We start from the raw sequence: 26,799 nt of genomic DNA on the forward strand, positions 1-26,799 counted from the left end.
AATTAGAATAGCATTTTTTAATAAAAATCTGCCTCCACTTTCCATACTCTGTTAATTCTTCTTCTTGTCCTGTTGCATTGGCTAGCACCTTCAGAACAATGTTGAATAATACAGCACTATGGGGTTCCTTTGTCTTGCTCTTGACTTAAATGCCTCTTGTCAAAAAACATTTTAAATAGGTTTTTACCTGAAGATGTTTAGCCAGATCTTATCTGTCTTGGCCCACCTCCTCTTCAAGGGTCTCTCAAAGGCCCCTTTCCCCTCTGGACTCCTAAAAGTCCTTAACCCTTGATTCTCCAACTGGGTACTGACTAATCCTGTTCTTTGACCATGACCGAGCCCCTTACCTGACCCTGGAGTCTGTCCTGTAAAGAACCATTTGCCATGTACGGGTAAATCAAGCTGTAAAACTGTTTTCCAGTGCAGAGGCCCAGCAGAGGTAAGACATTGGGGTGGCAGCATCTGAAATGAGACATCAGTACAGGGATGAGGAGTCAGACAGAAAGAATCACCAAAGACTGCTCCATTTCCTACCTCCTAAACCTCTTCTGCCCTCTCCAACCCCTGAGGCCACCAGTAACCTCCCAGGTACTAAATGCTCTAAACCCTGAGAGCCCAGCAACAGAGGAGAGATGACAACTGCATGCCCTCAAGGAGCTTAAAATCAAGTAACTCAAAGTACATGACACCCTAACCACCCATCTTCCAGAAACAGAGGCTTAGAGGTTAAGGAACTTGCTCAAGGTCACAACTAGCAAACACTGAAGCCAGGACCAGAGAGCAGGTCTGTTTGACTCCCAGGACTCGGATTCTTCCCTGAAATCCTCTTCTGGTGGGTTCCGAGTCAATGTTCCCTCTTGACCCTCCTCCTACCTCTCTGACTGCTCTTTCTTGGCCTTTTCCACTAAGACCCTCCTCCTTTGCCTTCCCCTGAAACTTGAATCTCCCTGGCTGGGCTCATCATCTTGTTTTATAAGCTTCTCCACCAGGAATCTCTCACTTCTATGAGGAACGCCCCCAAACCTCTCATCTCCAGGCACATCCCACACACCAGAACTGACTGTCAAATTGCATCCCAATGTTCCAGGTGAACAACCTAGACTCAACAAGTTCCAAACCTGCTTCTCTGCCCACAGTTATTTTCTCAACCAAGGGCACCACCATCCATCCAGTTTCCTAGAAACCTCCTTACCTCCCCCATCTAATTAGTCACCGTTCACTGTCATACATAGCTTTCAATACACCCCCTTCATTCTCCCCTCCTCTGCCTTGGGTCCGACCCCAATGAACTCTCCCCAGCACTGTTGCAACAGCCTCCTGATTGATCCCTTGGCCCCCCTCCACTCCCCCCAGGCCATCCTACTGCACAATTTTCACACTCAGTAGAGTTATTTACACTTCACTCTCCCCACTGGACCATAAGCTTCCCCAAGGCAGGGGCTGTGTATTCTTCATGTCTGCACTCCCTAGAACAAAGAAAGGCCCTGACTGACGACTCACATTTGCCAAATCAATGAATGAAGGAGTGACTACCGACTCCAGAAAGGCACTACGCCAGGTGGAAAGGGAATCAGATTTCCCGTTTCCATTAAGTGTGTCTGTGTGTGGATAAGTGTGTGTGTATATATGTGCATGTGCGCACGTGTGTGTGTAGTCATGCATATGTATGAAAAGAGAAAGGATTAAAGAAATATATCAAAATCTGAATACCGTAGTAGTTACTTATAGGTGCTATGGAAAATTGGTGATTTCTATTTTCCTCTTTATAATTTTCTTTATTTATTAAAATACTCCACAATCATCACACACTGGCCGAGGCTACACACTGGCAGAGCAACTCAGACAGTGACTTGCCAGGTTGAATGACAGCTGGTGTCCAGCACACTGCAGGGGTCCAGTATGTGCGTGTTCAATTCATCAGGCAATGACAGCAGAGCCAAGATAAGTGTCCAGGTATCCAAATGTCCTCCCCCTCTCTTTCCCAGTCCCCCCCACCAAGCTCTGTGACGGGGAGGCTCACTTTACTTCTCCAGCCTCAGTTTCCTCATCTGTAAAATGCAGGTCTGAGGATGACTTCTGAAGGTCCTTACTGCTCAAAACCAGAGGTAAGCAAAAGTTCTCTATAAAGTAAATACTAGAGCCATTGCAGGCCATCTGGCCTCTGCTGAAGGATCACGCAAAGCAGCCACAGATGACACAGAAATAAATGAGCACGGCTGGGTTCCAATAAAACCCTCATTAAAGACACTGACATCTGAATTTCATATACTTTTCATGTGTCATGAAATAATCTTTTTATTTTGTTCAATCCTTTTTGTTAAAAATTAATTTATTTAATTAATTTATTTTTGGCTGCGTTGGGTCTTCGCTGCTGCGTGCAGGCTTTCTCTAGTTGCAATGCGCGTGCTTCCCACTGCAGTGGCTTCACTTGTTGCGCAGCACAGGCTCTAGAGCGCAGGCTCAGTAGTTGTGACATACGGGCCTAGTTGCTCGGAAACATGTGGGATCTTCCGGGACCAGGGCTCGAACCCGTGTCCCGTGCATTGGCAGGCAGATTCTCAACCACTGTGCCACCAGGGAAGTCCCTGTTCAACCTTTTAAAAACGTAAAAATCATTCCTAGCTCTCAGGCCATAAAAACACAGGCTGGGCCAGATTGAGCCTGTGGGTCATCATTCGCCATTAAAGTTGGAATCAGTAAGTTTCTGTCCGTCTCAAAAAATGGGACAAAAACAGATTATCCACGCCCCCTCCCCGGAAGGAAGGAGTTGAGCCCAGTGAGCCAAGGTCCTTTTCTAAGTCTAATCCATGCGTACAGTGGCTACAGAGAAAAAGCACGGCCGTGGAGCCAGACCAACCAACCACATTCCAGCTCTGCCACTTACTAGCTGTGTGATCTTGGACAAGACACTTAACGTCTCTGTGCCTCAGTGTGCCCATGTGTAAAATAATGTGATAATAGTAGCCATGTTACAGGGGTCTTGTGAGGATTAAATGAGTTTACATAAAGAGAATGCTTAAAAGGTGCCTGCCACATAGGAAGCACTATATACAGGTTAGCGGTCATCACTATCAAACAAAGTATTTTCCAAAGGGGAGGCTTACCTACGACAAATTTGTACCTCTGCCTGGAAGAATCTTTCAATTGACCCTGGACCTGAACACGCCATCTGTGGGAAAAGACACTGAAACATGAAAATCTAGCCTCACCATGTAGTCTCCACCCCTTACTGGAAACCAAGAAGTGCCCACCTCTCTGAGCTTCTTGAAGACAAATGGAGTGCCAAGCCTTTGTCCTCTGTAGATGTCAGCAAAGGTCCCCTCACTGATTTTGTGGTTTGGGTTGAAGTTATCAGTTGCCTGGACCACGTCCACCTCGCTCCAGAAAAGGCTGTCATCAGCCAGACTCAAAAGTGTCTCCTGCTTAGGAATGGAGGTGCTGAAATCCTGGGAATTCAGAGAGAAGAGACTGAGATTAATATGGAATTAATATGGAAAATGCTATTTTCCCTACTACCTCAGGGACTCTTAGAACAGCAGAACTGAGGGGTGAAGGGGATCATCTCATCCAGTGAGGAGGGATGGCAAAGAGGACAGATCCCAGCTCTGCTTCTAACGTGCTCCGTGACCTTGGACAAGTTACTTAACCTCTCTGAGCCTTCATTTCCTCATCAGCAAAAATAAAGATAACCATAATACCCTGGAGGGTAATTCTGAAGATTAACTAAAATGTGAGTATTCCCAGCCCATGGCAGAGGTTTCCTTTTTTTTTTTTTCCCCCCTGTTTACAAAGGTGAGCACCAAGGGGGTCAAAGAAATGAAGTGAGATTACACAGCGGGTCAATGGCTGGGCTTGTGCCCCAGGTCCTGCACACGGTATACATGCCGGGAAGCAGGACACAGGTTCACATAACCTGTGTAAGCCTAAGAAAAGCAGCTCTGCATCAATCCCTTTTCTTCTTAAAAATAGGTGTACATAAACTTCCATTTTTTTAAGTTATATGTGCTCTTATAAACAGTTTTAGATAATTAGAGGAGAGCTAATTATACATGATCTCATTATCCACTTAACTGCTATTAAAGTTTAGTGTAATTCTTGCCAGTTAGATACACGAGAATTTATTTTTAAAAATTGGGACCATGCCGCACCCACCGTTTTGATTTCCAGTGTTTTCTCTAAACGTTATACCATGATCATTCTTCCAATTACTAATCATCTTTGAAAATGATTAATTATTAAAAAATAAATAAGCCTGCTTAAGTGACAGTCCCCTTTATGGAAGAGCTCCACTAACCAGACCCATGTAGCACTGGCTTCCCAGCCAGGCACTCTGCCCAGGACACCTTTAGGGGCCCACGAAAACATCTTAACGTCATTTCTTTCGAAGTCTGATGAACAAAAATGAACTTTTCAAGTTGAAGAAAATGTTTTAATTTTTAATTCAACTTGGATTATGTTCACCTTTATACCATTGCAGTCGTAAAATATAATTTTAAGTAATATTTTTAAATGAAAGAAAGGGCCTAGAAAGGCAAAAATGCTTAAGATTCACAGAAGTCACTGTGACCCTGGACCCAAATCATTAAAAATTCAGGATAACTCCGATATATTTTGTGTTGAAAAAAGGTTGAAGGGGAGGCGTTTTGACTACTGCAACCAAGATATTTGGGGAGGAGGAAGATGCCAATTATCAGCTCTCATTTAAATACAAATAATGGAAAAGCTCATTAAAAACTAGAGTGCACCCTCTCCCCGCCCCTGATTTACTGAGGGCCAGCACTGAGAGTCTTAGAAGCTCAGAGTAATTCGATGGGCCTCGTTTCTCCCCTTTACCCTGACCCCTAACCCCCAAACTGTTCTGGAGGAATCAACACGTTGCATTTCTGAGAGAGGCTCACAGCTGGGGGCTACTGCTTGGAGGCAGAGGATTTACCTTTGAACCAGATGAGGCTGGCGGGTCGGTGTTTACGGAAGGAGAGGCATCTTCAGCAGGGCCCCGGAGGCTGGCTCTGGCTGGAGCAGGCCCTGGAAAGGAGGGATGGTGGGTCAGGCCACAGCCACTGGAGGAAGGAGGGACGGGTCCCTGCCTGGTCCCCAGACCCAGTCAGTCTCTCATTCACTCCACATTTTACTGTCAGTGATGACAGCTGCCATTTCCTGACACCACAGGAGCCAGCCTACCCGCTGCTCGAGCGTTACCCCGTGGAAGCCTTATGACAGCCCTGTGGGTTGGTCCTACACAAAGTCCCCATGTGACAGGTGGAGAAAGGGAAGCACTGCAGGTGGCCATTTGCCCAGGGCCATGCTGACAGTAAGTGGCAGAGTCAGCCTTTAAATGGAGATCCTTGGGCCTTCCAACCCCTACACTGTCCCACCTCCCACAAAAGCAGCAGAGAAGGACACAGGTGCATTAGCTACAGAGCCTGCCTTCCAGAAACCTCCATGGCAGCAGGAATGGCAATAACCAGCCTCCCAGGGCAGAGGCAGGAGAAGCCTGCCTTAGTGGGTTGGGAGATCAAGGAGGGCTTCACAGAGGAAGGAACACTTGACCTGAGCTTCAAAAAGGGGAAAACATTTGCAACAAGTAGCTATGACGTAGGGAGGGCACCGAGGCCGTGGAACCGGCCCACGAGGAGGTGTGGCAGCGGGAAAGCCCAGGCGTGCAGTAAACATTCCGGGCACGCTTACTTAGCAAACACTGACAGCATTCTCAATGCTTCCCTGAGATCACGCATTTCACGCTCATAATAGCCCCAGGAGAAAGATGCCAGTATGATCTACTCCTTACAGGTGGTGAAACTAAGGCACAGAGGGGTGACCCAACCTTTCTAAGGGCACCCAGTCAGTGGCTCCAGAGTCTGTGCTCTTAATCCCTTAGTGAATGTAGAAGATTCACAAGAGAGGTGTGGCTTGAAGAGTAGTTCAGGGTCAGGGAAAAGTCAGGTTAAAGAGGGTGACATGTCTTCACCAGGCACCACGTGAAGATTAATCTGAAGACTAATGGGGCAGTCTGGGGTCTGCAGGTCAGAGCAGGTGCAGGCTGGGAACAAGACAGGCCACGTAGCTGACCCACATGAAAGTGCACCTTGACCAGAAGCCTGAAGCTTCAGATGTCACCGTTGGAAATACCCAAGTGGCCCTACTGCAGGGCTGGCCTCTGAGTAACAGGGGGCCGGCCCTTCCAAGGGAAACTAACTTTGACCCAAGGGTTGCTGGCCAAATCCACCTATTTCAAGTATTTCTGGCTTACCTCATCAAGAAAGGAGTGATTAATGTGGACCTTTGACCATAAAAAAAATTAACTCAGAATACTGAAAACAGCACCATGGTGAAACTAGAATCAGCCTTCCAAAACTATTAACCAAGGCAGCTGATAAAACAAAACTCACCTGATAGAAAGCCTGAGGCTCTTTCATCCTCTCAGAGGAGGGGCCACCCTAAGCCTCTCTCCCTGCATTGTCTGCTGCTTCTAGAGTCTTTTGTTTGTTTGTTTTCTTTTTTTCACATTTTCCAGCATTGGCGATATTTGAAAGGACTAAACTTGAGAAGGTACCGTGCTGGTACACCCACACTGCACCAGCAACCCCCAGAATGGGGTACTAACAATAAACACCCCTCCCCAAAATACACAGGTGCGCACACACATTCACACACACCCTCTTTGTCTCTCAGTGCACTACAACTTAAACTGACCTTTGGACTTCCCTGGTGGCGCAGTGGTTAAGAATCCGCCTGTCAATGCAGGGGGACACGAGTTCGATCCCTGATGGGTTCGATCCCTGATCAGGGAAGATCCCACATGCCACGTAGCAACTAAACCCGTGCGTCACAACTACTGAGCCCACATGCCGCAACTTCTGAAGCCCGCGTGCCTAGAGCCCAGAGCTCCGCAACAAGAGAAGCCACCACAATGAGAAGCCCGTGCACCGCGACGAAGAGTAGCCCCCGCTGGCGCAATTAGAGAAAGCCCTTGCACAGCAACAAAGACCCAATGCAGCCAAAAAAAATTTTTTTAATATATAAACTGAGCTTCAGGGTAAGAGCTATAGCTCAGACACGGGAATTAAACCTTTGGCAAAAAAAGGCAAAAATAAAACCAGAATAAATGGATAAAGAAGATGTGGCATATTTATACAACAGAATATTACTCAGCCATAAAAAAAATGAAATAATGCCATTTGCAGCAACATGAATGGACCTAGAGATTATCATACTAAGTGAAGTAAGCCAGGCAGACAAATAGCATATATCACTTACATGTAGAATCTAAAAAAAAATGATACAAATGAACTTACATACAAAACAGCAATAGACCCACAGACATAGAAAACAAACTTATGGTTACCAAAGGGGAAAGGGTGAGGGAGAGATAAATTAGGAGTTTGGGATTAACAGATACACCCTACTATATATAAAATAGATAACCAACAAGGATCTACTGTATAGCCTAGGGAACTATACTCAGTATTTTGTAATAACCTGTAGGGAAAAGAATCTGAAAAAGAATAGATATATATAACTGAATCACTTTGCTGTATACCTGAAACCAACACAACATTGTAAATCAACTATACTTCAATTAAAAAAATAAAAAGGTAAAATAAAAAACAAAATAACTAAAACCAGCAACGTGCTACAGACCAGCTGGCAGCCCTGTAACCGACCAGAGCCCAGCTGTTCACTTAAATCCATCCACGTATCCACGTGCACCCAGGCCACGCTTCCCGAGGCTGCTCCCACCCCGAGCCCCCAGCCCTGGTGACTGGGTGCGGAGGGGAGACTGCCTTGCAGTAAGGCTCCTGGCCACTGCTGCTCCCGTGGTGGAGGCCTCTGCCCTTGCCCTGCCTTCTCTTGGGCTCAGCTCAATACCCTTGGCCTGAGTCACCCAAAGTGTGGTCACAGTCATCCATCTCCTAGGTGTGGGCCATGTGTCTGTGCTGCTCTACAATGAGTTACTTGATGTTTTCTTTCAATCCACTCCAGTTCACGTATTACATATTCAGCCTTGAAATCCCTAGTTTTTGTGCATGTGATATATTCTCTGCCTAACACCCGTGTTCCATGTACCACTGGGGACAGAGACTCTACACTCTGGGAACTGCTGTTCCAGGCCAACTCGACTTCCCTCCTGCCTCTTTCCTGGAGTTCTGCTCTATCTGCTCTCCCCGCCCCGGGGCTGACCTCAGAGCAGGCTGCACACACGGTCCCTTATCCTCTCCCACTGCCCAGCGAGGCCAAGGTCAGTGCTGGCCTCACACAGCCATGATTCTCTGGTCTGATTGATGCCTGGGGTTTGCTCTGTGGGCTGCACCAGGCCTCTCAGTGTGGGGGGATCACTGAGGTCTGCTCTTGTGACACAGGAGGGCTACTAGGGGTGGTTGAGTCTATTTATCCCTGTGGTTTGCGGAGGGGGAGCGGGGGGAGGGAGTGGAATTTGAACCAATACCGCAAGGCTGAGAAATCAGATAAGAACTAGCCCTTGCTTCCACTCATGGAAGGCCTGGGCCAGGGAAGACAGTGGTCTACACAAATGACATTTCCAAAACACTAAGAGTTAACCCTTCACGGTGCCATTTCCCACAGAAATCTTTCTAGAACGTTTGCTTTCTCAAGCAGAATGCACCAAATCTTGTCCTGCTGAGTTGCGTCACTGCAGGCAGCAACAAAGAACACGCAATGTTGCTGTATCTCATTTGGGGTTTTCTGGATCCTGCCCTGTGGCTGGCAGTGGGTCGGCCTCTACAGCTTCCCCATCTCTTTCTTGGTAGCAGACAGAACTGAGCTCAAGTCCTGGCTCTGTCATTACTAAAGATTTGACCTTGGGTGGGTTGTGCTTCCTTTCTTTAGCTTTCTTAGATGTAGAAAACAAAACAAAAAACAAAAACACAGAAATAGTCCATTCTTTGTAGGGCTCTTGTCCAGATTAAACGACATGATATAAAGCACAAAGATCAGTCTCTGGTATATGTGGGGTACCAAGGCTGGTAAAACTATGTGTGGATTAAATCAATTCTGATGGACAGACGATGGCCTCTCCCATAGGTAAGGCTTTGCGACAGTTATTTCAGCCACTCAGAGCCCTTTTATCTGAAATCTAGCTTTGAGAATCTGTTGAAGGAGGTGCTTAGAACCTGTCCATGGCTCATCTGCTCGTGTATTTTCCTTCTCCATGTCTCTCCCCACTACAGATGTTAGGATGTGGGCTCTGGAACAATCCACCTGAGCTGAATCCCAGTCCCACCGCTTGTTCAGCCATGGAACTCTGGCAGGCTATGTCTCCTTCCCCAGCTATCAAGAGCCCCCTCCCCGTGTGGTCAGGCTGATTCAGTGACAGCCGGCACCATTCCTCCCTGTGTGTGCCCTCCTCCCCAGCCACCTCTGCCTCCGCGTTCTCCACTCCTACGAGATAATCAGCTGGAACTCTGGGCCCAATGGAACTTTGGGTTTTCCCAAGAAAAGACTGGCTTTGGGTTATCTGATGAAATTAATGATGATGCCTTTATTTTTAGTTTGGGCAAAGATAGACAATCAACTTCCTGTCTCTGTCTACAGATTCTATTTATCGTCCTGACCTGTGTGGGCACATGTCCTCCCAAGTGCCATTCAAGAAAGCAGAGGGTGCAAAGTCTGGCAGAGACACATGATGCTTGTTTCCACGGCAGCCTAGATAAGGAAGCTCTGAAGAAGCTGCTACACCAGTAACCTCCTCCAGCTTCACTAGCACTCCCCTAGAATTTCCCTATTTTATTATTATCTTTCCCGTTGGCCATCAATCAGTACCATATTAGCTTTAGGACCATTTCCCCTTATCTTTAATTGCTGATCAAGGTTCTGCTTTTTTTTTTTTTTAAACTCTTTAGCTACAGGAAATAATTTAGACTCCTTGGTCTAGGATTAAGTTTCCAGACTCAACCTATCTGGGGTGCCTGGAATGTTCCTAATATCAGCTAACATTTAATGAGCACCTACGTGGTGGCAACACCAAGGTGTATGATTCCTAACCACACACGATGATGTACGTGGTTACGAATTATTATTCTATTATTATGTGCATTTTATAGATGAAGAAAATGAGGTACAGAGAGGCTAAGTCATTCTCCTGCTGGAAAGGGCAGAGTTGGAATTCAAATATGGGTCTGCCTGATGCAAAAGCCCGTGCACACGCCTCTCAGCCAATGCTGACCCTGGCTTTGGGAGCCACGTCAATGGATTGGGGAGGTTTCATGGATTTGGGGTCTCCGGCTTTGCACTCATGAGGCTGCAGGAGAGCAGAAGGCGGGCGGGGCTCCGGGGGAGAGGTGGGGAGGACGGCATGAGGAGCGGGTACCCCTCGGGAAGTTACCCGCTGGCTGAGTCCTTCCATCATTTGGCAAACTGTCCCCCAGCCCTTCCCTGGGCACAAGGGGATGGAGACAAAGCTGAAGTGGGCTGAGAGGCTTTGGGGTAGGGGTGTGTGCAGCGGTTGAGGATATAAGCGTTCAAATCATATGGCTCAGATGCCTGTGCTGGGGGCTTGGGAAACCACAGGTAAAATACCTGGGCTCCGTAGCATATGACCTTGGCAGGCTGTTTAACCTCTCTGTGCTTCATTCTCCTCATCTGTGAAATGGAGAGAAAAACAATACCAAACTCATACAGTTAGTTGAGGGTTAAACAGCTCAACTTCTTGAAGGGCTTAGAACAGTGTCTGACACATCGAAAGCCCCCAGTTACTGAGTGTCTTTTTTCTTTTTACAAAAATGGGCAACTTCCCTGGCGGTCCAGTGGTTAAGACTCTGCGCTTCCACTGCAGGGGGCATGGGTTCAATCCCTGGTTGGGGAACTAAGATTCCCACCAGCTGCGCAGCACAGCCAAATTAAAAAAAAATTAATAATAATAATTAAAATACACCTCGCTGGGAATTCCCTTGTGGTCCAGTGGTTAGGAATCCACGTTTCCACACCAGGGGGCATGGGTTCGATCCCTAGTCGGGTAACTAAGATCCCACATGCCGTGCAGAGCAACCAAAAAAAAAAAAAAGGTAATAGACGGTATATATCCTTTTGTCATCTGACATTTTAACTTTTTAAACTCAGTATATCGTGAGCATATTTCCATGTATGTATACAGACCTACATCATTGCCAGCAGGATTTTATTGTCACCACCATCTGTGGTTAATTTTGCCATCCACATTTGTTGTTTCCAATTTTTTGCTATTATATCCTGAACTAAATATATTTATAGATAAAACATTTCCTTAAATAAATCTTCTTTAAATTAAAATATTAAGTTAAATTAAAATTACCCGGGCCTGGAAAGGTGGCTGGCCTCATGGGCTGCTCCTTTTCTTGTTCATCCTCAGCGTTTCTTACAGAAGCTGCCAAAGGCTTTCCTGGCTTCACCATATCCAAGAAGTCTGGGATGGAAGACTTGATTTCAGGAACTGATTTCCCTGAAATGAGGTGGGAAGAAAGAAAGCTATTATCATTCAATGAAGGGGGCTAGCCATCGACAGGCTGGGTCCAGAAGTCAGAGACCTTGATCAGAGTCTTGGCTCGGCCTCAAGTTCACGATGTGCCCCCGAGAGTTGTTTTCCCCTCTGGGCCTCGGCCTCCCCAATGTGTAAGGTGTAGCTCTTGGACCCGACAATCGTCCAGCTGAGACACCCTGTCAGACACATCTGGCTTCCAATCCTACCCGCTGTGTGACCTTAGACAAGTCACTTTCCTTCTCTGAGCCTGTTTCCTCACCTATGAAACAGAGATGATCATCATGATAACATAACATCTGCTTGCCTCCCTCACAGGGCTGTTGGGAGGGGGGAATGAGAGTGCAGACATGAAAGGCCTCTGCAGACCACACGGTTCCCTGAGCACATGGGGAAGTCAAAGACCTCCATCCAGCTGAGTCCCTAAGTCGAGCCCCTAAATATAAAAGTACTGGCAGTCCTCCAGCTTCCCCTTCCAAGAGCAGTGGAGACATGTGCATCCTTCCCTGTTTTAGAGATGGGAAGCCTGAAAATAGCAGCCACATCAACTGCCAGCTGACAATGTACGATGCGTGGCCAGGTCTAGCTCTGCACGCATGCAGTCCTCACAAGGTCCTTCACTGCAGCCTGGTGGAGATGAGGACCCTGAGGCCTGAGCAGGTTAAGTGGCTTGTCTGAGATCACACAGCCTGGTCAGGCAGGAGCAGCTGAAAGAGCCTGGGTGGAGGTCACCTGTTTTTCGAGAGTAATCACTTCTTCTTTGCATTGAATTGGGAAACCCCAAAGGTGCCAGAGGGTGTGTCTCCACCGGCTTCCACAGAGCCCGCTCCGCTCTGAGTGGACCTGCTTCCTCTCCCTTCCCCCCACCACTGCCATCCTCTCTCCAGGATGGTCCCAGCCTCCAGCTCCAGTGGCCTCCAGAGCCCTCCCCAGGCTGCATCTTGCTAAAATACAGACCTGGCCTCACCACCTCCCTGCTTAAAGCCTTTACGATTCCCCACGGGCAGGATAAGGCTCACACTCTTCACATGAATCCTCCTATCTCCCCACTGCCTCCCAGACCAAATCCAAATTCTACAGCCCTGCATTCAAAGCCCTTCATCCTCTGGTGGTCAGAGGTGGACCCATGTTTGAGAACCGAAAAAACAGAGGGCACTGACGTCCGGGGAAGGCCAGCCCACTTGCTCACTCTCACATGAGGCACCAGGTGGGGCTGAGACAAAACACCTCCAGCCTTTCAGTCTCCAGGAGCACTTATTCCAACAGGTAAACAATGTCTCTCTCTCTCAACAAAACCGATCGTCAGCACGGGACCAAGCACGGGACCAAGCTTCTCAAATCCCAGCTTTGGGACTAGAACAATATTAGCAATGCCTCAGTGAATGGCACTACAGTGTGTATGGCACGACGCAGATTTATTTGATTTTCTTGACAACCTCTGATGGTTAACAGAATTCTCTGATTTGATTTTATTTTATTTATTTTCTTTTTTGCGGTACACGGGCCTCTCACTGTTGTGGCCTCTCCCTCTGCGGAGCACAGGCTCCGGACGCGCAGGCTCAACAGCCATGGCTCACGGGCCCAGCTGCTCCGCAGCATGTGGGATCTTCCCGGACCGGGGCACAAACCCGTGTCCCCTGTATCGGCAGGCGGACTCTCAACCACTGCGCCACCAGGGAAGCCCCTCTGCATTTTATTTTTGAGCATATTGAGGCTCAGATGGTTAAAATGGTTTGTCCCAAGTCAAACAGCTGATGGGATTCAAACCTGGGGATGGTTTTGCTGTCATCCGGTCCAGCAGAACCACTCACATGGCCACTGTCCTCAGCATCCCTACTCCCCTCTGCAGATGGGCCCCGACTGAGGAAAAGCAGGACAAAGGGTACGAGCAAGTGAGGAAAGGCCAGAGGGAATGCACAGAGGTAACCAGAAGGCCGAATGGGGGAGAGTGGGTGACTTTTTCCTTGTTTCCTTTACTGACATACTGTTCTTTTTTTTTTGCGGTATGCGGGCCTCTCACTGTCGTGGCCTCTCCCGTTGCGGAGCACAGGCTCCGGACGCGCAGGCTCAGCGGCCGTGGCTCACGGGCTCAGCCGCTCCACGGCATGTGGGATCTTCCCAGACCGGGGCACGAACCCGTGTCCCCTGCATCGGCAGGCGGACTCCCAACCACTGCGCCACCAGGGAAGCCCAACATACTGTTCTTTTAAATGGAACTATCTTCTAAAAGAAGTAGCAGAGCTTAGCTGTTCAGGGTCCAGGCTCTGACCTGACACCAGGTCCCTCACCTCCCAGCTGTGTTTGCTTTGGATAACTTCCATGAGACTAAGGGAGAGAGCACATGTTAACCAATTAGCTCAAAACGTGGGAACTTCGTTGGTGGTATTGTTATCATATTTTTAAAATACCGGGTCACCTCTTAAACAGCCCAGAGTGGGTGTAAGGAGCATAGTTCGGGAGTCTTTCCGTTTTCATTTAACACAACTCCGCATCATTTACACTTTTTTGTTGTTTTACTGTATTTGTTTTTTTAAACTGCGGTAAAATACATTTCACGTGAAATTTATCATCTTAATCATTTTAAAGTCTACAGTTCAGTGGCATTGCGTGCATTCACACCGCTGTCCGACCACCACCACCATCATCTCCAGAACTTTTTCATCTTCCCAAACTGAAACTCTGCCCTCATTAAACACCAACTCCCCCTCCCCGCTCCTCCAGCCCCTGACAACCATCATTCTACCTTCTGTCTCTATGAATTTATTCATTTAAATATTTTGACTTGTGTGAGGTTTTTTTTTTTTCACTTTAATAGTAACTAAAAAGATGTATGTGGATATCCATGATATGGAGAGGTGTTAATATATTTTTTAATTGAGATATAATTGACATAGAACATTATATTAGTTTCAGGTATATATCATAATGATTTGATATTTGTATGTACTGTGAAATGATCACCACAATAAGTCTAGTTAACATCCATCACCACACAGAGTTACATTTTTTCTTGTGATGAGAACTTTTTTTTTTTTTTTTTTTTTTGTGGTACGCGGGCCTCTCACTGTTGTGGCCTCTCCCGTTGCGGAGCACAGGCTCCGGACGCGCAGGCTCAGCGGCCATGGCTCACGGGTCCAGCCGCTCCGCGGCATGTGGGATCTTCCCGGACCGGGGCACGAACCCGCGTCCCCTGCATCAGCAGGCAGACTCTCAACCACCGCGCCACCAGGGAAGCCCCTGTGATGAGAACTTTTAAGGTCTACCCTCTTAGCAACTTACAACTATGCGAAATACAGTATTGTTAACTACAGTCACCATAACGCACATTACATCCCCTGTACCTATTTATCTTGTAACTGGAAGTTCTGCCCTTTGACCCTCTTCACCCATTTTGGGCCCCCGCTCCACCTCTGGCAACCACCAATATATTGTTGACTGACAACGAAAGAGGATATATAATGTGCTACCCAGGTTTTTTTTTTTTTTGTAAAATATGTGTAGAAGTATAGAAGACATCTACATATGAAGAGAAAAAGAACCTGAAGAATATACAGGAAATGCTAACTGTGAACATTTCTGGATGGTGTGATTATCAAGGCCTGTATAATTGTGGGTTGGGGGGGTTATTTGCATTTGGCAGAATCTTTCAGCAATGATCATGTATGTATCAGTTGCACAGTAAATTGTTTCTTTTTTTTTTTTTTTTTTTTTTGCGGTACGCGGGCCTCTCACTGTTGTGGCCTCTCCCGTTGCGGAGCACAGGCTGTGGACGTGCAGGCTCAGCGGCCATGGCTCATGGGCCCAGCCACTCCGCGGCATGTGGGATCTTCCCAGACCAGGGCACGAACCCGTGTCTCCTGCATTGGCAGGCGGACTCTCAACCACTGCGCCACCAGGGAAGCCCCTAAATTGTTTCTTAAGAAAAAAGTCAGTAAGCAAGCTTGCTCAAACAGGGACTAGAACGGAGTCTTCCGATGAGGGTGAGTAGCCAGAAAGCAGGTGAGCAGCAGATGCAGGGCCTGCTCGCTCCTGGATTTTGCCACTGATTGTCTAGGACGTGCCCTTGACACCTTCACTGTGTGTGTCCTCACCCCAACCCTAGGGGTAGCAAGGAGGGAAACGGAAGCTCAGGGAGGCGGGGTCCCCTGCCAGAACCAAGGGCGGTGAGCAGGATTTACGGCCCCTGTGGGGACCCCGGAGGACACACACTTCGTTTCTCCCCACCTGGGGTCCTCAGGCACCACGCACCCCCAACCCAGTCACCTCAGGGAGAGGCCCTTCTGGCCCAAACTGGGATCCCAGAAGCGAGGCTCCCACCCAAGGGCAGCCCTGCCGGCAGGACTCACAGACTCCCACGTCTCTGCTCATGTAATGCACTGCTCTCCACAGGCACAGGGTGACACCGCCCCTCGTGCAAAGTGACAACTTTGCCGGTGAGAGTCACTGGTGGCAAAGGCTGACTCGTGAGCAGATCCAGGGCAGAAGCAAAGACCCCAGGAGGAAGGGGTCCCAGTGCCACTCTGAGCCCTCTTCCCCCCTGCCCTCCCCTCTCTGGCCCAGGGAGACGGCCCCTTGATGCACCCTCCCTCCACCAACTGCCTCAGTTGGGGTCCCACCCGTGTACCTCAAAGGGCCACGTCCACGCCATCCTCATGATGACATCTGTGTATGAGACACAAGGGCAGATGTGACTCCTCTGCGGCCCCAGCTCCCCTCACGTCAGGCAGGCCGGGCCTGCTGGTGAAGGGGACCCCAGACAGCCCACCACAGTAGGAGGTGTTCCTGGCTGTATCAGCTTCTAAAGGTGCCACCTGCACCCCAACTGCCTGCGTCCCCAGAATAAGCAACACTTTCCCCCATCCAAGGCCTGGCTGAGCCTGTTTCGTCATCAGACAAATGGAAGTGAAGGTGACGGTCCCGGCCTGACCTAACCTCAGTGTCCTGTTCCTTTTTTCTTTCCCTTTCTGCACAGATCTTTGCCTCTCCATCAAGACCTATGTGGCAGGAATACCAAAGCCACCCACCCATTTGTGGCTGACCTCCCTGGCCTCCACCAACAGGGGATAGAAAAGGCTTCATTATGTTCTCAACCTAAGGTGAGTCTGCAGTGACAGGCAGGGGCCTACAGCTGGCACCGTGGTCCATGCAAACGTGGGATTGGGGCACATGCCCGCCCGAGGAGGGAACAATCCTGAGGCATCGGCACCGGCACCGGTGGGTGCCAGCCTGAGACGGAGCTTGCCAGTGCATTTCTGCTGCAGCGCCCCATCCCACCTAGTCACACACGAGGGCCCCACCCAGCCACAGAGGCCAACGTCAGGCCTGCAGTAACAATCAGATGACAGGCTTCAGTTTCCTGTGAAACCCCCGTTTCAGCCCTCTGTGGGTTTTCAGATGCAGACAATAAATAAGAGGCATAAACAGGACACGTCTTCATTTTGACTCTTAGGTTGCTGGTGCCCGATCTTAGTTGGAAGGTGCGGGGCAGGCCTTTGCTGGCCTCTTTTCCCACCAGCAAACCCAGAAGAGGGAGAAACTGGGGCTTTTCTGCCCTTAATGCCTGGAAGCTGACCCCTGATAGCTGAGCGGATACAACACCCACTCCTCTGGGCCGGTGCATAAACCAGAGTGCTGTTGAAACGAAAATAGAACATCGAGGGCAGGATGGAGCAAAGGAGGACAAAATGTTCATGAAAAAGGGTCGTGAGGAGCTTGAAATCTCACGAGTTTCCTGTGAGTTTCCTGTCTGCCAAGGCCAAGACCAAAAAGCAAGCCGGTTATATCACTTATTCCTATGACTGGTGTACAGGAACAGCCTCATGCTTCTAGGACAGCACTTTCTTCCGCTAGAATTATATTCTCACAAAGATTCCACGCATAAAGTTACTTCTGCAGGATCATGAGATCCAAAAATAGGAATTATGATCACAGAGGAGAAGCGAGAGCAAGTGTGGGGAAGTTTCCAGAACCAGCCTTTCTGATCCTAGCTGTACGCACAGGGACAGACTTCTTAACCCTCTGAGCTTCATTTGCATCTTCTGTGGACTCAGAATAATTATAACCCCTCTGTCCCAGAACAGTCCCAGGACTCAGTGGGACTAGATACAACAAGCAGCTGGGCCAAGGCTAAGGCCAGGACACAACCCATGACATAGTCATCCTCTGTCCTCTCTCCCTACCCAAAAGAACCTGTGATCCCAACTTAGGGTCCCTGAAGGAAGCAAATGGGGTGGATGGCTGTATCCAACAGTTTAAACCCTCTAATGGGGACTTCCCTGGTGGCACAGTGGTTAAGAACCCGCCTGCCAAGGCAGGGGACACAGGTTCGATCCCTGGTCCAGGAAGATCCCATATGCCGTGGAGCAACCAAGCCCGTGAGCCACAACTACTGAGCCTGTGCTCTAGAGCCCACGAGCCACAACTACTGAGCCCACGCACCACAACTACTGAAGCCCGCGAGCCTAGAGCCCACGCTCCGCAACAAGAGAAGCCACTGCAACGAGAAGTGCGCACACCACAACAAAGAGTAGCCCCCGCTGGCTGCAACTACAGAAAGCCCACACGCGCGCAAAAATGAAGACCCAACACAGCCAAAAAGAAAAAAGAAAAAAAAACCCTCTAATGGACACATGACTCTCAGTGGGCAGTGGCGGGGCCTTGAAGGTGCAGTGGCCGTGGGGATGAGTAATACAGAAGCCCAGCTAGACCTGCTTCCGCCCGCTGTGTCATTGGCAGCCAGCCTGGTCACACACAGGAGGACAGGTGGCTTGGGGTTTCCCTGCCAGTGCCCCTAGGGACGGGAGGGGATACCAGTGCTCGAAATAACAGCTTCAGTGTCTGTGGGCACCAAGGGGTTTGATGTATTGGTTCTCAGATCAATTAAATCAGAGTCTGGATGCTTTCGAAAGTTCCCTAGGTGAGGCTGAGAAGGACTGGCTTAACCCGGAGTGATGAGGGTTGAGTTTCTGGCACCAGAGGGCAGAGAAAGGGGGCAAAAGCATTTCTCTGTGCTCTCTCCACGGTTCCCAGGGGACGACGGGCCTGATTCCTTTTTCTCTCTGCTTTGTATTTTCAGGATGTCCCACTCTCTCTAATGAGCACAAATCACATGTGTTGTGGAGCCCAAAGATGAACTCAGGGTTTCCAACCCGCCATGCACACCACAGCCAGGCTCACAGGGAAGGGAAACGCTCCAAATCTCATCCGACAAGTGGAACAAGGAACTGTATCCTACACCCCCAGAGATGATGAAATAAGTAAGTGCTCAACAGTTATAAGCTACTATTGTAATTTACTATCATTAGGATCATGACCCCTAAATCTAGGTCAGGCTTTTTTTTTGGTCCTAAGTGCTTTCCTGTAGGTGTGGCCTATTGAATTCAGAGGATACCTCTGGGGAGAAAGCCCAGTTGCTCTCTCTAGGTTATACTTCTGTAAAGTGAAACCTGAAATAGTTCTCTTATTTACATGTTGTTTATTGAGGCCCCGCTTCCTTTGGTCAAAAGGCTTATGTGTGCTGGGCCCTTGGCAGAGGGGCCTGGGTTCTCCTCCCCGGCTGGCAGCCTGGGGCAAATTTAACACAGTGGCAAATCCGGGAGCCACATGCTTGAGCAGAGGGGACTCCAGCTGCCGGCAAGGTCTTTCCCCAGTGAGCACAGTCTGGAATTGCCCCCACTCTTCTCAGCCCTCAAAGTAAACAGTGAGGTAATATTTATATATTTGTTTTTATTCTTTGTATTTATTCTGACTCATGTGGCTGAAACAGATCCCTTCCAGAGAAAATGAAAGTGATTCATCCCTAACTAAAGAACCTAGGTGCCAGCTGGCCGTATCAAGACAAAAAGAGCTTTCTGGACCCTCTCTTTTCCTTTTCCTTTCCCTCCCAATCCCTGGGCTCAACCTTCCTGGGCATCCAAAGTCCACGTACACAAACCACTCAAAACTCCCAACTCAAGCTAGATGGGAAGTTAGGCAAATAGGAGGGCATGACCTGTCTTAAGACCTAATCGCCGTATCACGGCTCCTCCACTGGACCTGCTCACCGGCTGCTAAAATGACTCATCCATCCCTATTCATTTATTCACTGTGTTAGGGACTGGGGACTGTGTTATCAAAACTCACATGACAGTTAAAAGATGCCTAATTTTAAACTGGGAGGAGTTCTATGTTGACAACAAACTGGAGGAAGGGAGGGGGGGTACCTGACACTTACTTACATGGGGTGCCCAGGGCAGACTTCTGTGGGCAGGTGCCATTTAAGCAGAGACCCAAAAGATGAGAGGGATGAGCCATGGGAAGAATGCAAGGGAGTTCGGGAGGGACCAGCATTCTAAGGAGAAGGAATAGCATATGCAAAAATCCTGAGGAAGAAAACAGTTTGGTGCATCTCCTCAAATGAAGGATGACCCTAGTGGCTGAGCTGAATGAATGCGGGGGAAAGTAGCCAAGATGAGGTGAGAGAACTGGGCAAGGGTTAGTCCACGTGAGATCTCGTAGGCCATGGTTAGGCAGAACCTTAAAATAAACCCCCTTGAACTGAGGTACCCGGTAGCTGAGACAGGGCTTACCAAATAGTCATTGGCTCCCTCTCAGACCCCAGCCTCCCTCGCAGTTAGGCTGGGGCCACGTGACTCGTTCTGGCCAATGGATTTTAAGTGGAAATGCTACTGTTACTTCCTGGACAAAGCAGTGAAGAGCTGGTGAGCCTCGTCCATCTGTCTCTTCCCCTCCACAGTGACCCTGGAAGCTGTGCATTCCCAACGGCCTGCCGAGGGCAAGAAGGCAGGAGCCAGCACTGGACTTGGAGAAATTGATTCTTTGCTGTGTTGAACAGCTGAGATTTCTGGGTTTATCTGTGACTGCAACATAACGTAGCCCATCCTGATTAATGGGTAACCTCGACATGTGTCCAAAGCGCGTAACCCAGAGGAGCTGCTTACGACCGCATTGCACAGAGCGGGAGCTCAGTAAACCGCACATCCTCTCCCTCCAGCTCCCACCCATCCTCTCTGAAAAACTGGGGGCTGGTTTAGAGGCACCACACACAAGCCCCTCTGTCCATGCTCACATTTACTCCCAAGAAACCCGCAGTGATTAAAGCCTCGCTCTTTTCTAGTGGAATAACTAACACGCAGGACAGTCAGAAGACCATCCTGAGCCACACAGCAAGGATGTTAGAAGAGCCTCACATCGCTTATGTTCTGAAGCGCCCCCATTTACGAGAAAAGCAGACAGGGCAATGTCTATGCCTATTTTTCAGAGACTTGATGCCATCTAGTGACCTCCCCCAGCAGGGGTTAAGGTCACGCAGACCTGCATCCCTTCCCAGCCCATTGCTTATTTGCTGTGTGGCTTTGGGCAAGTTACTTAATCCTTGCACCTCAGTTTCCTCATCTGTAAAATGGGAATAGCGAGATTTGTGAGATAAGATGCTTGCCTGGCACATATTAGGTGCTAAATACAAGTTATGACTAGCATTCAGATAACAGTGACTCCTGGCCAGGACTCTGGGGGGGTGGGTCTTGGTCCTGTGCAGTGCCACACCCAGGGGCAAGTCTCCAGGGGCCCCAGGGTCTGAGTCCTTCCCACGCTTTTTTGTTCCCTAGTGGTAGGAAAGGGACAGATGTTGGGAAAACTTCCAGGAGAACACACACGAGCCCTGTCTGGCCCTTGCAACACCTCAGCCTCTTTGGGAGAGAAAGGGTGTGTTCTCCTCCATTTCACTTCGGGCAGCAGATAGAAATTCCCCACGCAGTGAAAGCCCAGCTCCAGGAAGGAAATGACTTTGGCTGAGCTGCCAAACCAAAAGTTAGAAACTGTGAAAGCTGCACAACCAAGAAGAGACTGTGTGAAAATTGGGAAACTTGAAAGAAACTCCCAGGAAGATGGTAGTAGCAGATGGGAAGATGAAACGTTGGTCGCCTCCCTTGGAGTCCCTTCAGGTTCCAGAAGCTTCTTGCTTTCCTACTCAGTTGACACCTGGAACCTCACAGGCCCCTGTTCCCCACTGTGGCCAGAGCAATGGGGGTACTCCCAGGTAGAAGCTCTCGAAAACCTTCCCTACACGCCTGATGAAAGTAGACCTGACCACACCCAAGCACTGCTCCTTCCCACCACCGGGCCTTTGCACATGCTATTCCCTCTGCCTGGATACGCCTGTGTGGTTGGCCCGCCAGTCCTCTGAATGGAGGCTCAAGTTTCAGCTCTTTGGGGAAGCTTCCCCAGATGAGATCAAACCTTCCCCTCTCCCACCCTCCTACCTACCTACTCACCCGACCTACACTTCTCCCTTGAGCACTCCTGTTGTGGTTGGGTACATGTCTCTATGCCATCATCCTGTTCATACCCGTCTCCCACACTAAACTGTAAGCTCCTTGAGGTCGGAGACCTTGTCTGTAGTTCCACTGCTGTGTCCCCGGCACCTAGCACACAGCAGGCACTTGATAATATGTCTCGGTTCACTACTGACTCTCTTGTCCAGATTCTGTGTATCTAACTCTCTATGGGGAGGAACGAGGGAGAGTGTCACCTCACGAATCAGGCACACCTGGTTTCAAGCCTCCATGCTCAGAGTTAGAGCCATCGGACCCCCCCCATTGGCAGGCTCAGGTCCCCTGCCTGCCTCAGTGGCCGTGATGACAGCCGACTTGCCTCTGGCTGGAAGCCACAGCTCTGATACATCGGCCTCTGCCTTGATTCCGGCTCCTGAGACCCGAAGATGCCAGCAACTAGACCCTGGAGCCTGTCTCACAGTCTTCTCCCTAAATAAGCCTGGTGGTCGGGAAAAGTCCTCCTCAGGAGTAGGACTCTCACGTTTTAAGCCCCAGGGTGATGGTTGGCCCTAGGCCCCAGGGTCAGACTCTCCTGACGTTGAATGCTGACCTGGCCATGCAAATGCTACCCCTGATCCCCCAGACTCTCTATAATGAGGCTCCCCTGGGATGCCCGGCAATTGCACCATGGCCACCATTTTACCAGAGCAGTGATTCCCACAGTGTATTGGTTCCATGGGAATATTAATAAGTATCAAATGAAAAGGGGGCTCTGTGGTCAAATGTAAATGGAAAACACTGACCTAAATAGATTTCTTTGCTATAGAACTTATCAGAGCCTTAAAACGTTGGGTGTGCATTGTGACTCTCCAAAGGTAGGGGGCACTGATAAAGCATACAGATTTTCCAAGGTTAGTGATTCATGAAGCCTCCAGTTGCACCGCGTAACCTGCTGGAGCACACGTCTGGGGTATGTGATTGGGGGAATGCTACTCTGCACCATGACTCGCCCTGTGGACGTCCTATGCACACAGTGCTTTCCCCATCACAAAAAGACATTTTTCAATCAGGACACAAAGGCGGCATTCTTCTTCCTGTCCTGACCCACAGACTGGGGCTTCATCCAAGACCCAGCTCTTCCCTCTGGGCTCAGAAGAGCCTGGAGATGTGAAGACATCCATGGAAGACCACTTTATGACGGGTCTTTGCCAGAAGTCGGGAGGTGAAAGTGGAGAGGGGAGGGTAAGAAAGGGCAAGTAAATGATGCTTCACCTTACAAAGTGAAGCATCAAGAGGCACTGCTTAGGGCTAATGGAAAAATAATTATATATGTAATGATATTTGTTAAAAGTTAGAAAAACGACCTACAGACCCACAGAGGAGCTAAAGGGGGAGAGGAGGTATGTGGAGCCGAATCCTTGTCTAGGAAGTTAATGGATAATATATAAATCGATACATATGAAAAGAACAGGAGAAGCACATTATTTAGAGATGGTACAAATGTGGTAGAGAACAGCCGTTCCCCTTGTCTTCCTATATTCTAGAAGGTTTAGCTAGACATATGGCTGCTAAAAACCACATTTTTTAGCTACTGCCAGACTCCCTTTGCAGCTAATTGTGGTCATGTGACTAGGTTCTAGCTAATAGAACTTAGTGAAGTGATAAAGTGCATCTTCCAGATTGTACCCTTAGAAGGAAAGAAAATCCCCTCCCCTTCCTGCTGCCCGGAAAGTGGAAAAGAGAGGAACAGCCGGAGCGAGTATCTCAAACCACAAGATGGAAGCCACATGCGCAGGGCAGCAGAATAAGGTAGAAAAAAAGCTTGAATCCCTGACACTGTGGATCCACTCTATCAGCTTTGGGTTGCCGACACACATACTACTAGTGGAAAGAAACCCTCTTTTAGTTTAACCTATTGTTGTTTTGGCCTTTCTTACCGGAACCAAATCAACATAACAATGCTCCAGGTGGCAAGGACCCAGATATTGCAGACTGGAAAGCTGATTAACGGTTCTTATACCAAAGCAAAACCGTCACCCGTGACCCTCGGAAGGCAGGCCATGTGCTAAGAGTGCCCATGACTCTAAGGGGAGAAGCTGAAAATGCTCTGAATGATGGTGCATGTTGCTTCTCTTTTAGGGACCTCCAACAAAGGGAGAAGAACTCCATTGGAGCCAGACCAGGTTCAAGCAGAGATGAAAAGGAAGGCTCCTGGCCTGTAGTGGACAATCCAAGTTGACCAAGAACCCCCCTGTCAGGGGCCCTGCAGGGTCAGCCCCAGCAGGAGGTGATACCATGGCCCCAACCATTCTAATCCCCACTCCACCTTTCTCAGTCCACTGATGAACTGCAGGAGGGGCTCTCTGCCAGACACAGAGCCCAGAAACAAGAGTCAAAATAAGAGCGCTTCCGCCCCATCTAAGCTATTGTTTCAGGTGGCCTCGAGGGAGGCTCCAGGTCTGTACCTTCAATTAGGAGGAGAGGGGGGCAGGCCGAGCACACAGGCCACCAAGTGAAAGAACAAACCTTTCAGGGTTAAGAACTAAGCTCCCTAGGCTAGATCATCAGCTGTGGTTATCACACAGAGAACTGATGAGAAGCCAAGAGACCAGAAGCTTCTAGCATTTTGAGAGACCTGTACGGCTGAAGAAGCCACAGTCCTGGTGTGACAAAAGCCGGCCATTATTTGACGCCACAGCTCCTCCCAGGTGCCCAAACCCCTCCCCCAGCAGGAAGTGGGCTGTGAAAGCCATGTAGCGCCCCCATAAGGGCAGCCTCTCCAGTTCCCACTTCCACTGAGGCCACAGGCATGCTCCCCCAGTGCCTACCCCACCCCCCAAGACAGAGCCAGAAGTCAGAGAACCAGGTACTGGATCAGCGGTTCTTAAACTTTTATCCACACCTGAATATCCTGGAGGGAGACTCAGGACCCCACCCCTGGAGTTTCTGAATCGGTAGCTGAGGTGAGGCCTGAGAACCTGCATTTCTAACAAGTTCCCAAGGGATGCTGATGCTCAGAAGTCTAGGGAACACACTTTGAGGATCACTGGTCAACTGAGAAGAACAAGGGGCTGCCAGACGGACCAAACAAAGGACTCACTCCCCTTGCTAGAAGACACTCCCCTGGGGAAAGGGTGAGCATGTTTTGCTTGTGGGAGGAAGGGTGCATATGGATATTTGGGTGGCCCAAAGCAGAGGCCTGTAGGAAGACAGCTGTCCCTCCAGTATGTATCCCCTCCTCTTCTAGAGTAACAGACGCTTTGGTTGTGCACACAGGCTCCCAGCTACAGATTACATTTCCCAGCCTCCCCTGCAACTAGGCGTGATCATGTGACCAGTCCTGGCCATCGGCCTGGGAAGGGAGGTTATGTTGCAGCTTCCAGGGGACTGTGCCCTTCTTGGAGGCTGGAAGGTACATGTGGAGGCACAGAGTAGCCATCTCAGGTATGAGCTGGCAGCCAGCTGTCCCAGACAGCAGAGCAATGAAAACGAAAGAAACTGGTCCTTGACACTGGGCAGATGCCCTATGAGCCCTGGGCAGCTTGGACTGTCACAGGAGAGAGAAATAAACGTCTGTCTCATTTAAGTCACTATAGTCTACCCTTAGTAATAGCAATGAACCTGGGATGCTAATACAGAAAGCCACCAAGAAACAGCTAAAAGAGTAAAATGGTTGACACTGGCAAGCAGATTTGCCAGAAGAAGGAATGGTAAGCCTTCTGCACTAATTTATTCTAATTCTTATAACATTTAATGTTTGACAATTGAACAATAATGGTCTTGGCAATTAATGCTGAGAAGATACCAAGGAACAGAGACCCACACACCTAGCTCTCTCTACAATGGGACTAGCAGCCCCAGAGGACATGATTTCAAGAGACTGGACACACATGTGGCCCCCAGGGAACCCCACACTCCACCTTTCGGTTCACGTACACCCTCCGGAAGGCCTCTGCTAAATGCAAATATATTACCTGGAGTCATAAGTCTCTGAGGACAACATTTTGTCTCTGGGACTTTTGGTATCTGGTTTTCAAGCTCTGTTTTATTCAAACTTATTCTTAAAGCTCTCTAATAAGTGGTGGGCAGAAGTCAGGTTCTCAAACTGCGGGGGGCCACTGCACAAGTTCATAAACAATCTTCAGCAAGTAAATGCAAAAATAAGGTTTAACTAATGTTACAATTAGGGAAGGGAAAACTGACCGGTTGGAATAAGAGAAGCTTAATATGCTTCACACATGCCCTCTATATTCACTTCCAAAAATGACCAAGACTTATGGCACTTTTTCTCCCTAATGAAAACAAACAAACAAACAAACAAACAAACAAAAACCCAAGATACAGAAAGGGGAAGTGTCTTGCCTGAGGACTGAAGGCAACAGTGACAACACAACCGAACTCCCAGGACAAAAGTGGGTGTGGAGACAGGCTTGACCCTCTCTTCCTCAGGCAATTTTAATCAGCAAGGCTAAGCAGCAGAGAAAAGAGGACTGGGGAACTGAGTAAAGTTCTAAGAAGAAAGGATGACAGACAAATATCACTGTTTCCTGGAAGCCCAACACCGAGTGCAGTGAAGTTCCCATGAGAGAAGCTAAGAACGAGGGCTCTCTGATCCAAACGCGCCTGCGTGTGGCCAGACCTGTGCCCTTGGGGGAGGCTCTGAGCCGTTCCTGACCTCCGTGTCCTCAGGGGGAGAAGGGGCTCCTTAGATCGCCCACCTCGAGGGGCTGCTGGGAGGAGCCACGCACAGCGCCTGGTGCCTCAAAAGTGCCCAGTCAGTGTCAGCTTCAAACAGAGTGTCACAATGCAATGAGTGTGTTTCTTTGAATCTGGCACTGTGTTGTGTGCTGACCTCAAATCGTTAAGAATATGTTCGAGATTAGTCAACAGCCAGGTTCTGACGTCAGTGGCAAGTTGGTGTGCCCAGTGAGAGGCCTGTGTCACAATCCCCAGTACGTCTCTGCCCACAGGCCTCGGGACACCCCTGCAGCATCCCAGTGCCCTGCAGAGACAAAACCGGCGTCCCCCTCCTCAAAGTGGCTTGAGCAGGAGGCCTGG

The 26,799-nt window shown here is 49.1% G+C and overlaps 1 protein-coding gene across 2 annotated transcripts in view; it reads right to left on the minus strand.

Annotated features, from left to right (window-relative positions):
• IRAK2 (interleukin 1 receptor associated kinase 2) overlaps positions 1 to 26,799 on the minus strand; it is a 63,081-nt gene that overhangs the window by 21,046 nt on the left and 15,236 nt on the right. For both annotated transcript variants that reach the window (XM_082638583.1, XM_082638582.1), the window contains exons 3-7: positions 11,288 to 11,434; positions 4,934 to 5,025; positions 3,252 to 3,446; positions 3,105 to 3,169; positions 348 to 462 (exon numbers count right to left, since the gene is read on the minus strand). In XM_082638583.1, the coding sequence (XP_082494709.1) occupies positions 348 to 462; positions 3,105 to 3,169; positions 3,252 to 3,446; positions 4,934 to 5,025; positions 11,288 to 11,434 (614 nt within the window). The remainder of the gene's footprint in view (positions 1 to 347; positions 463 to 3,104; positions 3,170 to 3,251; positions 3,447 to 4,933; positions 5,026 to 11,287; positions 11,435 to 26,799) is intronic.

Source organism: Mesoplodon mirus (assembly GCF_964341445.2).
Source record: "Mesoplodon mirus genome assembly, chromosome: 12".
Taxonomy (NCBI): domain Eukaryota; kingdom Metazoa; phylum Chordata; class Mammalia; order Artiodactyla; family Ziphiidae; genus Mesoplodon; species Mesoplodon mirus.